Source organism: Schistocerca americana, chromosome 1, assembly GCF_021461395.2.
Source record: "Schistocerca americana isolate TAMUIC-IGC-003095 chromosome 1, iqSchAmer2.1, whole genome shotgun sequence".
Lineage (NCBI taxonomy): Eukaryota > Metazoa > Arthropoda > Insecta > Orthoptera > Acrididae > Schistocerca > Schistocerca americana.
The window spans coordinates 689229511-689244998 of NC_060119.1; the positions used below are offsets into that span (position 1 = coordinate 689229511).

Sequence of the window (15488 nt, forward strand, 5' to 3'; positions counted from 1 at the left end):
GTTAAGTAAGTAACGATATTTTGGCCTAGTTGTATTATTAAATTGTAACAAAATTTTTTGTTTAATAAATAGCTTTATCATTCAAATATGTTTTCTTAAGTACATACTTTTATTCCAAATAAACTACAATACTTCTTTTCTTTTTATGCAATTGTAAGAGGTGGATTTATTCCTTCAAGAATCAAATCTGATACATCTATGTAACACCCGTAACATTTAATGTAACACCCGTAACAGCAAAAAACATATATATACTGAGTTATGATGTCCAAAAAAATAAAAATTTATATTCCAAAATAAAATTTGGGGCAATATCTCTTAACAGTTGTTTTACAAGAATAAGAGCTTCATCAAGTTTGCAGAAATTAGAGAATTCCCTAACTCATAACAGGAGCCAGGTCTACTTTTGGTAACACCCGTAACACTACTTTTTTGATTAATAACCAGGAGAACAATAAAACAATTCCAGCATCAACATTTCTAACATGAAATATAATGTAAGACTTAAAAGTTTTCAATATTAAATTCAATAAATATTTTTCCTTAAATTACTTTTCCTGATTTTAAGGTGTGTACATGTAACACCCGTAACTATGGAATTGCCCAATACATAAATAAAAAGAATTAAAACCACATGGACAAAGATACCAAATGAAAAAAGAATGACAGGAAGACAATATGAGAACAAATAAGAAATTTATATAATGGTTAAAATGACTTGGCAACAGATTAGAAAATTTAAAAACATTACATTTGAAGCAGATAACTGAATAAAAATAAAATAGAAGTTATATGAATATTACAGGATTCGTACCTAGCACTTTCAGTTTTCCAGTTGACACACTGCCTATTCTGCTATGGCAGCAGTCGAAAGGCTGGTGTTAATTTACTCTATGCAGGAACAGGCTAAATTGTTTTTTGGCTTTTATTCATACACAAGAGCCCACTGGAGTGAATGACTTCAGGGTGAGATACCTGGGTTCTTAACCTACACTACCATATAGATGGTTACAAAAAGTTGATTGCAACACTAGGGACCTCTCCTTGTGGGACCAACTTTAAATGTCTTTTTGACTAAGAAATGTATGTTGTAGAGCACGCAGTGGATGCAAAGGCTTGTACCCTGTGCCTCGTCTGGCAGATCTATTCACATGTGCAAAGTACAACAAATATGAAAAGGTTACTAGTATGATATTATCTTGAGGCAGATTGACTGAAGCTGGCAAATGTGTGAATGTAACTGTTGAATGAAGCATCAAGCATAGATGAGCGTAATTCACCAGCTGACTGAATTGGTCAGCCACTGACCAGTTCTGCCCCTGTAGCATTAAGCTTTTCCTTGATAGTAGCATGTAGACCCAAGAGTAGAATGGATAATTTGTGGCACTGGACACAGAGTTGAATGGCATTGTAAACATTCAATTAAGCCTTTTCTGACAGACAGAAATCTGCTGTTGAATAAGCTTCATGCTTAACAAAACAAAGTGATTTGAATATACCTGACTTGAGCAACCTGTCTTGGTCAGACAGGCACTCCAAAATGAGCAATCCATCTATAAGGAAATGGGATGCCAATCATTTTAGCCATAATAAAGAGGACCACTGTTTCCAGCTCAACCATTTCCGAATATAATGAATTTTTATGGGAAGATTCTACAATGTTTTGGTTGGATATGTACAAAGTTCCAGCACAATATCTACTTTAGTTTCATTTTTACAGCCTCTCATAGCTTACACCACCCAGGCACCTTGCCAAACTTTGATGACTTTTACGAAAAGTGCTCTTAACTTACAAGTGCCTGCTTTTGTATACTTAAACAACTTTTTTTACTTAATAGTAATATATTATTGATCAGGTTTTCAAAACATCTAGTGGCTACTGTACTACTCCAAAAATGATAGCTCATTCATTGTGCAACTGGGAGAGCTCATTTTTAACCAGCCAAAAATCATTATTTTATGGACTGATTCAGCCAAGGAGTCCTAATACAACACCATGCTGTCTTCTTGTGCTTTTTGTATAACAGTGTCTGCCCTTCTCTTTCAAAATATATGCAGCCGCAAATCTGATGAAACAGTTTTAGGCGCCAAATTTTACATTTCTTTGGGGAGGACTATATCTCAACTGTATGTTTTTTAGTGTTTTTTAGCTTGATACACCCAGAAATAACATTTTTTAGGTTTTAGAAGCTATCTACTTTAATTTTGGACCCATGCCAGCTTATACGTGAAATGACTGAAAATTTTTCCAAATTCACCACTGAAATTTGTTTCACAATTTTGAAACATTATGGAAAACATTTCCAAATGTTTTTACACCACCATTGGAAGAACATACATATTCTCTGAACTATCACTTCCTCAGTGGCGTTGATCTTGTGATCAGCTTACTCTGAGAAAGTTTCGTGACTGAACCAGTTTGAGTGTTCTGTGAAATGAACCATGAAGTGCCTGATGCTTCTTTCTTCAGCGACTGAGGTGGTAATGATTGTCATATGACTTCACCATTTTATAATGGTGAAAGTCAGCTTAAGCCTTTGAAAGAAATGTCACAGTTGGAATAGAGCTAGTTCTAGATACAGAAAATTTCCAGTGATTGTGTGTACAGCAGCATTATCTGCATAGTGAAACACACACAGGCAACAAATTTGGTTAAGTCATGAGTAAAGGTGACGAATGGCACCAAACGCTTAAAATGATGCAAAATGTGTGTCCCATCAATATTGTATAAGCCATCACTTTCACCGAATCCTTCTGACACATCGTACCTCGTTACCTTTGAGTTAAAAGTCACTAAATAAGGAATCATCTGTAATGTTCAGCCAAGGCTCAAGTCTGTTCTACTAACATTCTTACTGCAGTCAAATATCACTATATCTCAACAATCTTAACCATTCACACTTCCTGCATTCGCAAATTAACCAAATTACCCAACCAGCAACTCTGTTGCACTGAATGTTGATGTGCAATGTACGTATAGGTCCACATTTCTTGTAACCGATTTCAATTTTAAGAAGTAAAAAAAGCTTTAACTAAATGTTGTGGCTAACTGATTCATATTCAGTTTTCCAACTGAAACCTGTTGGTAGACCTGCAGTTCATTGTATCTGCTACTCTATTCGTAGTCACAAAGTGTTGAAGGAAATTTAATCCAGGACTCCTGCAGCACATAATATAGAGGAACTACAAGTATTTCCGGTGACCATTTGTAAATAAACAACGAAATAATGAGTAATGTTGCTGCAGGTAAAACGTAAGTGTTCAAGCTTATGACTGTAATATTAGGTTTCTGCTGCACTATCAAAGCATCAATTGAAAATATGGAAACTGATTCATGATGAAAAGTGACAGTAACAAAAACTTATAAGCTTAGTACAGTCTATAACGGAATAATAAACCATACAAAACACAAAACCTACCTCCAAGTTCACTTTCTCGTTCTTGCTTTCGACCTCGAATCTCAGTTCGCAGTCTGGGTCTAACTTAAATTCTTGTGTTGGTACCTCACTCATTTCGATTTTTTTCCGGCGTCCGATCAAATATTAACTACGTTCAGAAGAGTATCATGCAACACATCAGTAAATCACAGAAGTGTTAACTTTTGCTTGTACACACTTGATTCTAGGACTTAAAACATAAACTGCAAAGTACAAACAAGAACAAGCTGTGACACAACCAAAGATACTTGTGGTCTTGAGCCAGCGCTAAAGATAGTCATCAAAAGACAGACATACTCGCATTCCGTCGATTCGAAATGGAAATTTCAGGCCGATTCACAGTAGATGTCAACGGAATTGAACTGACTGACACTTCACGTCGCCGTTAAATGGTGAAGGATTCACGCTAGATGAATCATCAACACGACATCAATTCGTTTAGCCCAGTGCGGAACGATGAGAGTATGGCATCAGAAAATGGGCGCTGATGACCCCGCTGTTTAGCGCCCGTAAACCTCAAACCCACACCCACCGGCATCAGAATTGAGGTGCTAAGAACTTATTCTTAATCAGTGTAATATAGTAAATTGGTGAGAAGGGAAACAACATTTTTATCTGTATGTAATGGAATACACAGAGCTTGTCTACCTTATCCAACATTTTTCCTTGAATGGCAAATGACGTACTTTTCAACAGACTTTACTTTTTTCACTTCATAAAAGATTATTTAATGGAAATGTATGTCCTTATTTATACACAGTACAGGAGTCAGCCCAGTTCTGTTATTGTAAAACCTAAGCATTTTCGCTTTCAAATATCTGATCTCACTTATGGAAGACCATTCAATGGAAAATATATTCAAATCGTTCGTCACGGAACATTTATTACTTTAGGTTATATTAGATTAGATGTGCTTTATGTGCCTATTCATCCACAGTGAGGGGATCCTGTGGGATGTGGAATGTGTCAGAAAACAAGAATACACAATAAATGTTTACAAAATAAGAGCAGATAGCTAATGTGTCTTCCACAGATCCGAAATAAAAAATACGCTTGAGCATATTTGCATTTAAAAGATATAAAACTTGTCATCAAATATTAAATGATCAGTACACTTAGGGGCACATGATAATTCTTAGGCTGTTGTCGCCACACATTATCAAATAAAAAAGAAGAAAACAGTTATATCACTTATTTACAATGGTCGCTTTACTGCTCCGAATTTGTACAGAAGTCAGATTCTACGCAATATTAGCATTATGTGATATTATTAATAGCATACACACATTAGTCAGGTATGTTAAGAAATTCGCCAACACAGTAGAAGGAATTGGCCACCAGCAAACCCTTTAGACTCTTATGTAGCTGAACATTATTGTTAGTTAAACTTTTATGGATGCTGACATGTTATTGAGAATGTCTATTGCTGGATAGTGGGAACCTTTCTGAACTAAAATAAATGACTTTATATCTTTGAGGAATTTTTTCTTATTTCTAGTATTGATTCCATGGACTGAACTATTGATTTTTTTTTAAAAAAAGATATATTTCTAATGATAAATGCAAGTAAGAAATAAATATATTGGGAAGCAATCATCTGCAGGACATTCTCGAGTTCACACCACAAATAATTCATACTGCACGTTTTTGGGTTCAGAAAACTTTAGCTTGGCTTGACGAGTTAGCCCAGAAAATAGCCCGTATGACATTATAGAATGAAAGGAAGCATAGTACACTCGCTTTTCATTTTTATGCCAACTATATCTGGTAACTCAGGAGAAACAAAACTGGCGTTCTGCAGATCGAAGTGTGGAATGTCAGATCTCTTAAACGGGTGGGTACGGTAGAAAATTTAAAAAGGAAATGGATAGGTTAAAGTTAGATGTAGTGGGAATTACTAAAGTTTGGTGGCAGGAAGAACAACACGTCTGGTCAGGTGAATACAGGATTATAAATACAAAATCAAATAGAGGTAATGCAGGAGTAGGTTTAATAATGAATAAAAAAGTAGGAGCCCCGGTAAGCTACTATGAATAGCATAGTGAATGCATTATTGTAGCCAAGAGAGACATGAAGCCCACACCTACCACAGTAATACAAGTATATATGCCAACTAGCTCCGCAGATGATGAAGAGATGGAAAAAATGTATGATGAGATAAAATAAATTATTCAGATAGTGAATGGAGGGGAACATTTAATAGTCATGGAGGACTGGAATTCGATAGTAGGAGAAGGAGGAGAAGAAAAAGTAGTAGGTGAATATGGAATGGGGGTAAGGAATGAAACAGGAAGCTGTCTGGTAGAATTTTGCACAGAGCATAACTTAATCATAGCTAACACTTGGTTCAAGAATCATGAAAGACTGTTGTACAAGTGGAAGCGGCCTGGGGACACTGGAAGGTTTCAGATACAATATATAATGGGAAGACAGAGATTTAGCAACCAGGTTTTAATTTGTAAGACATTTCCAGGGGCAGATGTAGACTCCGACCACAATCTATTGGTTATGAACTGTAGATTAAAACTGAAGAAACTGCAAAAGGCGGGAATTTAGAAGATGGGACCTGTATAAAGCGAAAGAACCAGAGGTTGTAGAGAGTTTCAGAGAGAGCATTAGGGAACGATTGACAAGAATGGGGGAAAGAAATATGGTAGAAGAAGAATGGGTAGCTCTGAGGGATGAAGTAGTGAAGGCAGCAGAGGATCAAGTAGGTAAAAAGACGAGGGCTAGTAGAAATCCTTGGGTAACAGAAGAGATATTGAATTTAATGGATGGAAGGAGAAAATATAAAAATGCAGCAAATGAGCCAGGCAAAAAGGAATACAAACGTCTAAATAACAAGATCGACATGAAGTGCAAAATGGCTAAGCAGGGATGGCTAGAGGATAAATGTAAGGATGTAGAGGCATATATCATTAAGGGTAAGATAGATACTGCCTACAGGAAAATTAAAGAGACCTTAAGAGAAAAGAGAACCACTTGTATGAATATCAAGAGTGCAGATGAAAAACCAGTACTAAGCAAAGAAGCGAAAGCCGAAAGGTGGAAGGAGTATATAGATCTATAGAAGGGCGATGTTCTTGAGGGTAATATTATGGGGATGGAAGAGGATGTAGATAAAGATGATACCATGTGCAGAGTTTGACAGAGCACTGAAAGACCTAAGTCGAAACAAGACTCTGGGAGTAGACAACATTCCATTAGAACTACTGATTGCCTTGGGAGAGCCAGCCATGATAAAACTCTACCATCTGGTGAACAAGAGATATGAGACAGGCGAAGCACCCTCAGACTGCAAGAAGAATATAATAATTCCAATACCAAAGAAAGCAGCTGTTGACAGGTATCAAAATTACTGAACTATCAGCTTAATAAGTCACAGCTGCAAAATACTAACAATAATTCTGTACAGACAAATGGAAAGACTGGTAGAATCTGACCTCGAGGAAGATCAGTTTGTATTCCACAGAAATGTTGGAACATGTGAGGCAATACTGACCCTACGACTTATCATAGAAGATAGATTAAGGAAAGACAAACCTACGTTTATGGCATTTGTAGACTTAGAGAAAGCTTCTGAGAATGTTGACTGGAATACTGCCTTTCAAATCCTGTAGGTAGCAGGTCGTTCCAATTTATGTCGGAACTGAGCATAAGTCGGAGAAAGACATACCCACCACCTTCTGCAACCTATGTAGTAACAGAACGACCTGACTTACTGCAACAGGACTGTGTTTTGACCATTCAGTGGAAATGTGCACAATGTGGTATGTCTCCAAACTAGATACAGATACTACAGCCTGAAGGAGATCCGCACCCATTCAAATCAGTCAGCCCAACATTCTTATTATTCTCTATGATTACTAGGTGTAGACCTTGTGGTGAACACACTGTTTGACGCCATCTTGGATAACGGTACTTGCGTCATCAGCTGATGTCTAGCTGCCATCTTGGATTACGCACAGAATGGGCAACAGTGCCCTCTGGTGGTGGTACTGTGTACTAGGTCAGTTGGAGTGTGGACCTCCTGGTGAACACACTCGATGGTTGGTCTGTATCTAACCGTTTAAATAAAGACTGGTACATGATTTCGACAGTTGACCATCAGCAAGCATGTTTCCAGAGTTTTTTAGATGGCTTATTATTTTGACAATTTACGAGTTGTTTGGCTCTCTGGGCATAAATGTATTGCATTATTTGCGAGTGTGTAGTCTGTGCAATGTGTTATTTTTGACGGTATTCAATTAGCAAGTGTGTGTGTGTAGAGCATTATGCATGAGTTATGTAGGAGTAGTTTGCAGGTCTGTATGCTGCAGGGCATGTCAGAGCATGTGTTCTGTATCGCTGTGATATAGTCGATCCCTAAATAAAATGCTCCAAAGTAAATAAAGTACACTCCTTCCTATCTCCATGAGCCTAGTGCAGGCTGATTCCGTTTCCCACCAACACCTTAGGATGAGGTGGTAGTTGGGTGACTGAGGTTGGTGCAAATGTCCTTTCTTTTGTGCCATCTTCTTATATTAGTAGCGAAACCCCAAGTGACTTATCTTCCCATCAAAATTCAAACTTGGCGCCAGTTCATAAGAGGAAGTGGCGGTTGGGTGACTTAGATTAGTGGAGGTATCCCAAGTGACCTATCTTCCTGCGATTTTCTTTGCTTAGTAGAGATTATTGGGGTGTGATGAATTATCCTATTGGAATTCGAACTTCCCGCCATTTTTCTGGGGGAGGGGGCTTAGGTTAGTGGAGGTAGCCCAATTGACCTTCTTCCTGCCAAAATTCAAACTTCTCACCAAAATCCACCATCTTGATGACGTTATACCGCCATCTTGGATGACTTCATGCACTGTTACCAAGTCTACACGCAGCCATCTTGGATGACGTCGTCGCCGCCATCTTGGATACATCTGGCAACAATGCAGACTGTGCTCATAAAGGCTTTCTCCCAATACTGACGGTTCTTTCCCTGTTTTGTATGCCATTCGGATGTCGTCAACATGATTGGTGGCATCATTGTGGCCGTCGGTATTTTTAACTGCAATTATTTTCAGATCGTCTTCAACAGGTTTCTCAACAGATACCACGTTATAAGAGTCACAATCAAGACAAATGTTTGGGCCGCAAGTAGTTGTAGAACGATTAGTAAGAAATTTGTCAATTTCGGTAAATATTTTTAAACTCTCTTCTTTTGCCTGACGTTGTTTTTGCTTAAACCCACCACTGGGTTTCTTTTTTTATCCACAGTCTTAGTTGACTTCAACAAAAACTTTGCAAAGTAAACAAACAGTCCTATTGCTTGATTACCCGTATGTGTTCGAGTCGAATACTCACTGCACGGCACTGACTTTACACATTGTTAAGAATAATTCTGATATAAACATTGTGCTAAACATATTACAATATGTCAGCTCAGAAAAAGAGCAGGTGAAGAATGTGAAGCCACTGAAGACAGTAGGCTACTTACAGTTATTCGTTCATCTGTTAATGTTTTAACTCTCTCAACATCTGTAACTGATGGATACAGCCATACAGGTCACCACTGGAGCTATTATTTGCTACAATGATGAGGAGACTATCACTAGTACAATCTTCAAAACCATCCACGACCAATATCCTCATTTTCTCTTCTTCTTTTATGAAATTTAGAGTGCAATTGGTTACAACAATTTATCGGCATCTGTAATTAAGGATCATTCGTTTTTTTAAAAAAATCTTTATTTCAATAACAACTATAATAGTTACACAAATTAACCCACCACGTTAGTGATTAGTGGGTCCTAATGTTAATAAAATATTATATGTTATCAGCAGCTATTACAGTTATTACAATGTTACAATTAATTTATGAGCTACTGACAGTGTGACACGGTACATGTTAATAGGCAGATTACGATTGTTAATCTGTACACTACTACATAGCTGTTAATTTTCCTACCTACTTGTTAATTCCTAACTGCCTGCAGCGTTACAGGTGTGTCAGCCTAGATATAAACCTACTTCAAGGCCTTGCTCATCGAGCTAATCCCGATGAGCGTGCCCCTGACACTGGGCAGGCCAAAATTTCTTGTCGCTGCAGGTTCCTAATTTAGTGTCTACTTCTAATGCTACTAACTACTAATAACCTACGTCAAATCCGGTGCTGTCTTAGTCGAGAACAGGTGTACCCCAGTTCCCCTAGCCCCGCACGTGGTGGATTCCAACTAAAATTCGACCTGTCCACGCACAGGCAGTACAGGATTAGGGTACTAGGACACGTTCAGTGGTTGGTTCTAGTCGCGAAAGTGCCTCAGGTATGCAGTCAGAACTTTTCGCGATACCTCATTTTCCAAGTTGTTCAGAGTTTTGAATGTCTCTTCGTGTCTTAATAAGTCTTATGTGTTGTTGTTTGGAAGTTGTTGTCTTAATGTAGCTGCTACATCATCGAAAAGGGGGGCGAGAATCCGAAGGTTCTTCTGCCAGATTCATCCATTTCCCAAGATTCCTGCCATAAGTCCTCACCCCTTCTTTGTATTTCTCCCTTGTCCCTAGCCAAAGCTCCCAGCATGTTCTCTATTTTCATGTCGTTCCCTTTCTTGACCCAGTACCATGCTGATTGTTCCCATATTTTAATATCTAGAGGACAGAGCCCCATTATCACTAATAGGGCACTTCCTGAGGATGTTCTGTAAGCCCCCACAGATCTTAACAGCATGTTCCTTTGTAATCTTCTCACTGTCATGGCAGGCACCACCCTTGTGAGCCTGTGCGCCCAGACTCCCGATCCGTAACCCACTACTGAAGTTAGTACACAACTTTATTAGGTGTGGTGGAAGGTGAAATCTTTTGTGTTCTATGGAGATGAAGTTATTGAGTACTTGTAGTGCTTTTTGGGTTACAGACTCAATGTGCCTTCCGAAGTTCCACCTTTCATCGATGATGACACCCAAGTAGCGAGTCTCTTGTCGTCTGAGAACTGGTGAGCCCCCAATTCTAACTGTAGGGTTTCTTACTAGTTGTCCTTTCAGCAATAGGTATGTTGATTTAGTTGGTGAAATTGACATTTTAGTATTAGTACACCATAGTTGCAATTTTTCCATAGCTCTTTCTATTTTTGGTTCTATGTCTTCACGGTTCCGGCTGCCGACCAGCAGAAGGAGGTCATCTGCGTAGGCTATCACCTCTAGCACCTCTTCACTCTGTTGCAAACTGTCTAGAAGTGGTTCCATGTGAATATCCCAGAACAGGGGACCTAGGACAGAACCCTGGGGACATCCCTTAGTTGAGGTTTTTCCAACTCTGCCGCCAGGGGATGATAGCCAGACCTCCCGCCCTTCACAATAGCTCCTCAGGCAATCATATAGCTGCCCTGGATACTCTTTCTCCCGCAGGCAGGAGAAGAGCGAAGGCCACCACAGGTTGTCAAAGGCGCCACTGATGTCAACCATTATGCCGACAATGTACCTGTACGGGGTAGAGCCACAGACCTCGGCCGCCAGAGCGATTGCGTCAGTTGCTGATCGCCCTGGCCTGAAGCTGAACTGCCTGCCGCTCATCCCACGCAGCACTCGGTGTGCAGTCAGTCTGTCAGCTAGCAATTTTTCGAATAACTTCACTAAGATGTCTAATAGGCACATCGGTCTGTAGGACTTAGCTTCAGCTGGGTCCTTATTGGGTCCTTTTTTAATAATCACTACGTTGGCTACTTTCCAAATTTTTGGGAATTTTTCCTGTCTGAGACATTCATTGTATAGATGGGTAAGTGGAGCTACCAGTTGGGGCGCCAGGAACTGCACTACCTCCGCCACAATGCCGTCTGGGCCGGGGGTTTTTCCTGTCTTCAATGCTTTAATGTGGGCAGCCACCTCCCCTTCAGAAAAGGGGTAGACTGCCCTATCGTTTGTCATTCTGTCAGGATCTTCGTTTTGTAATTGAGACTGATCTTCGGTGTCACTATCCACATCATCATCAGGCAGCAGGGACTGGAGAAGGTTCAAATGGCTCTGAGCACTATGGGACTTAACTGCTGAGGTCATCAGTCCCCTAGAACTTAGAACTACTTAAACCTAACTAACCTAAGGACATCACAAACATCCATGCCCGTGGCAGGACTCGAACCTGCGACCTTAGCGGTCGCGCGGTTCCAGACTGTAGCGCCTAGAACCGCCTGGAGAAGGACCTCGGCAGTTTCCTGCCAGGATTCCGTCATCCCATCCCTATGCCTGATCGTTGATAGCTCATTGGGGAGCGGATCTTTCCCCTAACTAGTTTATAGGGTACACCCCATGGGCCCAAGGCCAGCTGGTCCAATACAAATCTCTCCCAGCTCTGTAATCTGACCTCTTTAAGTTCTTTTTGAAATTTCTCTTTAGCCTCCCGGTATTGCAGTAACCATCTTTGCTTTTCCCACCAGACGACACTGCGCTGGTAGTACCTCCTCAGCCTTCTGACAGACTGACGCAAATCCTCTAGTTCCGCTGACCATGGTGACGGGGAGGCCGCCATGGCCCTCCTTCTGGTTGGAACAGCTGCCTTCACCACTCTGGTAACTGCAATCACCAGTTCTTCAGCCCTCTTTCCCAGGTCCTGTTGCACGTCACCTTTTGGCAATGGAGGAATGTCGCACTCTCTCGCTAGTCTCTCCCAATCTGCTCTCCTGTAATTCAGTTGCAGCTCCCACCCCATGGCCCAGTGGCACTCTCTGTCTCCTAGGCCAAAAGTAATGAGATTGTGATCACTTGTTGTAGCATTTTCTTTGACTTCCCAGTTTTGGATTATGTTGGCAGTGTTTGTTGTGACAAGGATCTTTCGTTTAGGGAAATTCCCTACACAGACAGTTGGGTTACCATACTCAACGCCATATTATTGCTTGTCCGCTACGACGTGCCTCCTCGCTGCCGCGGAGAATTCTAGGATCGTGCGGAGCAAGGCCTTGGCAGACGCAGGGAGAAGATGTTGGTGTTTGGCAGGGCCTGCAATTTCGCGCGCAATACCGTCGCTTTCGATGGTAAAAATGACACGCGGCAGCAACAGCGTTCCGCACTAATATATTGTAGAGACTTCATATTAAAATGTGGTCACACACTGTCAAACCCACTGCTAGTAATTCATCGCCGCTCACTGTTAGTTGGAAAAGATTGGCAGCCATGGTAACTCCTACTTCAATCGACAACGCCCGACAGGCGGTAGCGTCCACGTCTTAGCGGAGAGCAATACACGCTGTTTTGTTTATGCTCTTGAGATGGGAGAAATTTTTGTGATTTCAGTTCGTGCCATTCGAGCTTTGTTGGTCAGGGTCCAGGAAGTTAAAATTCGAAAATTCATGATTCAACTAAGGTATTATGTAACTTTTTCGAACGTAGTTCATGGAGATCGAGGGGCCCCTTGAACTTGGGGCCCCAGTGCATTGCCCCGCTTACCCCTATGCTAACTATGCCATGAATAGGGCAAGCAGAATAACACAGTATGCTAAATAACACACAGGAGCTACACTCTGCTACCAAGGAGCTCCACCAGCTACTCACCGATGCTATGTATTTATTCCCTTTATTGTCATTTCATTCCCCTGCACGGGTGGGCTGCCTATACTACGTACAACACGACTACCTAATATACTGAGAACAGGCATCAGCACAACAATGATTGAAACACACGTGGGCACCAGAGAAAGACACTGTCCGCTTTCCTAACAGGTGATGTGCATATACGGCTTGGCTTCGCTCGGTGTTGACCGTTGTGACTCTCCACACGCTGGACAGGTCCATGTTCTAGACCTTTCTGGTTCCGTCTCCCTCGCTGGCCGCAAATGACCTCCGCCATTCCGCCAGAGGACGGTCCGAGAGGTGCTAGCGTCGAAATCCGCACACAGCAAGAGCCCTCTCGCGGAAAGCGTCACCGAAAGCCACCGTAATCTCGGCGCTGTTGACGGAAAGTCCAAATGTGCCGCTTCGCAATGCACAATACGTACCATATTAAATGCAGGTTAACAGCTGTGAGCATGTGCACCCTGTTAGACCGTCAGTCACAATATAAATACAAGATAGTGTTGGGGTTAGCAAGATTTTATTGCAGAAAAGGCCTACAAACTGCACAGTCTTATGGCCTAAATGCTCCACAGTTTTGTGGACTATGCACTGTGTTCGTCATATATACTGTCCAGTCACGAATTTGATTACCTGTCAGAAACCTTTCGCAGCAGGACGTGCAGGAAGAGAGTCAATGAGATTCTAGGAGGTGCCGACAGGGAGAGATTTGGAGCGATGACGGCTCCACTGCCGTGGTCATCTGTGCTTTGTTTCTCGGTTGAGAATCCATGTCGCGAACAGGCCGATCGAGGTGGCCCCAAAGATTTTCGATTGGGTGTACAGCAAGGGAGTTTGGTGGCCAAGGGAGTACGGTGAACTCATCCTTGTGCTCCTTAAAACCATGCACATTCACTGCAAGCTGTGTGACACAATGCATTGTCCTGCTAGTAGATGCCATCGTGCCGAGGAAAAAACAAACGGCAAGATCGGGTTGACATGGTCCCCAAGGATAAAAGAGTAATTGTTTTGATCCATTTCTCCTTCCATAATGACAAGCTCACCCAGGCAATGACAGGAAAACATTCCACATACCATAACGCTCCCTCCTCTGGCTTGGACCCTTCTGATTGTTGCAGGGCCGTACACGCATGAATGATTCACCTGAAAAGGCCATCTGTCATCACTCCTTGGACATTCACTTGAGATACTGGCGTGCGAATTCCAGCCTTCGTCGGCAGTGAACAGCAGTCACCACTGATGCATGAGCCAATTGCCTGCTGCGGAGGCCCATACACAGCAACGCTCGCTGAACGGTTATTAGGAGGCACTGTTGGTAGCCCCTTGCTTAACGTGGGCGGTCAGTTGCTCAACAGTCTATCAGAGTACATCCCAGTTGCCTGGGCGGCGGTTTTGGATAGTGCCATTTTGCCATGTAAGGTATACTTTAACCACGACATCACATTAACAGTTTACAGACTTTCGTTTCCGAAATGCTTCCACTCTGCCCCGAAACTCAATGACCACCCGTTTGGACGTCAGATAAATCTCTTCATTTCAGCATTACGAGAGCGACTGCACTGTTTTCCACCTCCCCCCCCCCCCCCCCCCCCCCACACACACACGTTTTGTATACCCTCCATTGCTAGTGCTGTCACCTGCTGTCTGTTAGTGGTTATTGCACTTTGACATCGAACGTAGACGATGGTCACGTTAATGTAATTGGACCGCGTACTTTTGGATGAATCATGGCACTGTCATTCGTGCTAAGCGGGAAACCTTCACAGAACGATCCAATATGTCATGCCACAAGCTCTGCTGCATTCCAAACTCCGCTCAGGTTTGACTAACTCCTTGCCATCTCCACAGCTGCTTTTCTGACAAGCTGCGTTTCGAACAACACCATCAGAACAGGTGTAACGGACATTTTGACGTTCCCATAGTCAAGTTGGAGCCGGCGTCATGCGAATCAAGTAACCTTGAAGTAGTGTAAAGTGACGATATCTATGATGTACTCCAAAGTCTCGTTACATTATGCTTTACTCATTGAAAAACGTAGAACTTTGCGTATGCAAAGTATGATACAAAACAAACCTGAAGTCAAAGACAACACGAGTTAGAGGCTCATGTAGAATAATGCACAAACCAGAAAAGACAATTGCCAGCAATAAGTGCTGAAATATCGTTGTAATGGTTGAACACATATTGTGAAAGACGTGGCAAGACGTGTGGCTGGTGTCAGGACCGTACCAGAAGTGTCACACGAAACATACTGGGTGGTTATTTTAACTGAAGACATCGAAATATCTCGAAAACTATACATAGGATAAAAAAAGTTATAATTCCAATTTGTTTCTCTCAACGATACCATATTCTATCTGCCATCCAACCCCGTGCATGGGTGTCGAGGGCCAACTTTGAAATCAATGAGAACCCCTATTTTTTTATTGCAGATCACGATTCTACGGCAAAATCTACATACATTTTGCCTGAATCATTTTCTTCGTTCCGCCGTACATCGCGCTGTAATTAGAGGAATAGAAATGGGGAT

General features: G+C 41.5%; 1 protein-coding gene across 1 annotated transcript in view; it reads right to left on the reverse strand.

Moving 5' to 3' along the window:
- Positions 1 to 3681, reverse strand: part of LOC124544797 (protein CLP1 homolog) — a 64302-nt gene extending 60621 nt beyond the window's left edge. Inside the window, exon 1 of the mRNA XM_047123483.1 lies at positions 3420 to 3681. Within this exon, the coding sequence (XP_046979439.1) occupies positions 3420 to 3512 (93 nt within the window). The 5' untranslated portion in view covers positions 3513 to 3681. The remainder of the gene's footprint in view (positions 1 to 3419) is intronic.
- Between the last annotated feature and the right edge of the window lie 11807 nt (positions 3682 to 15488).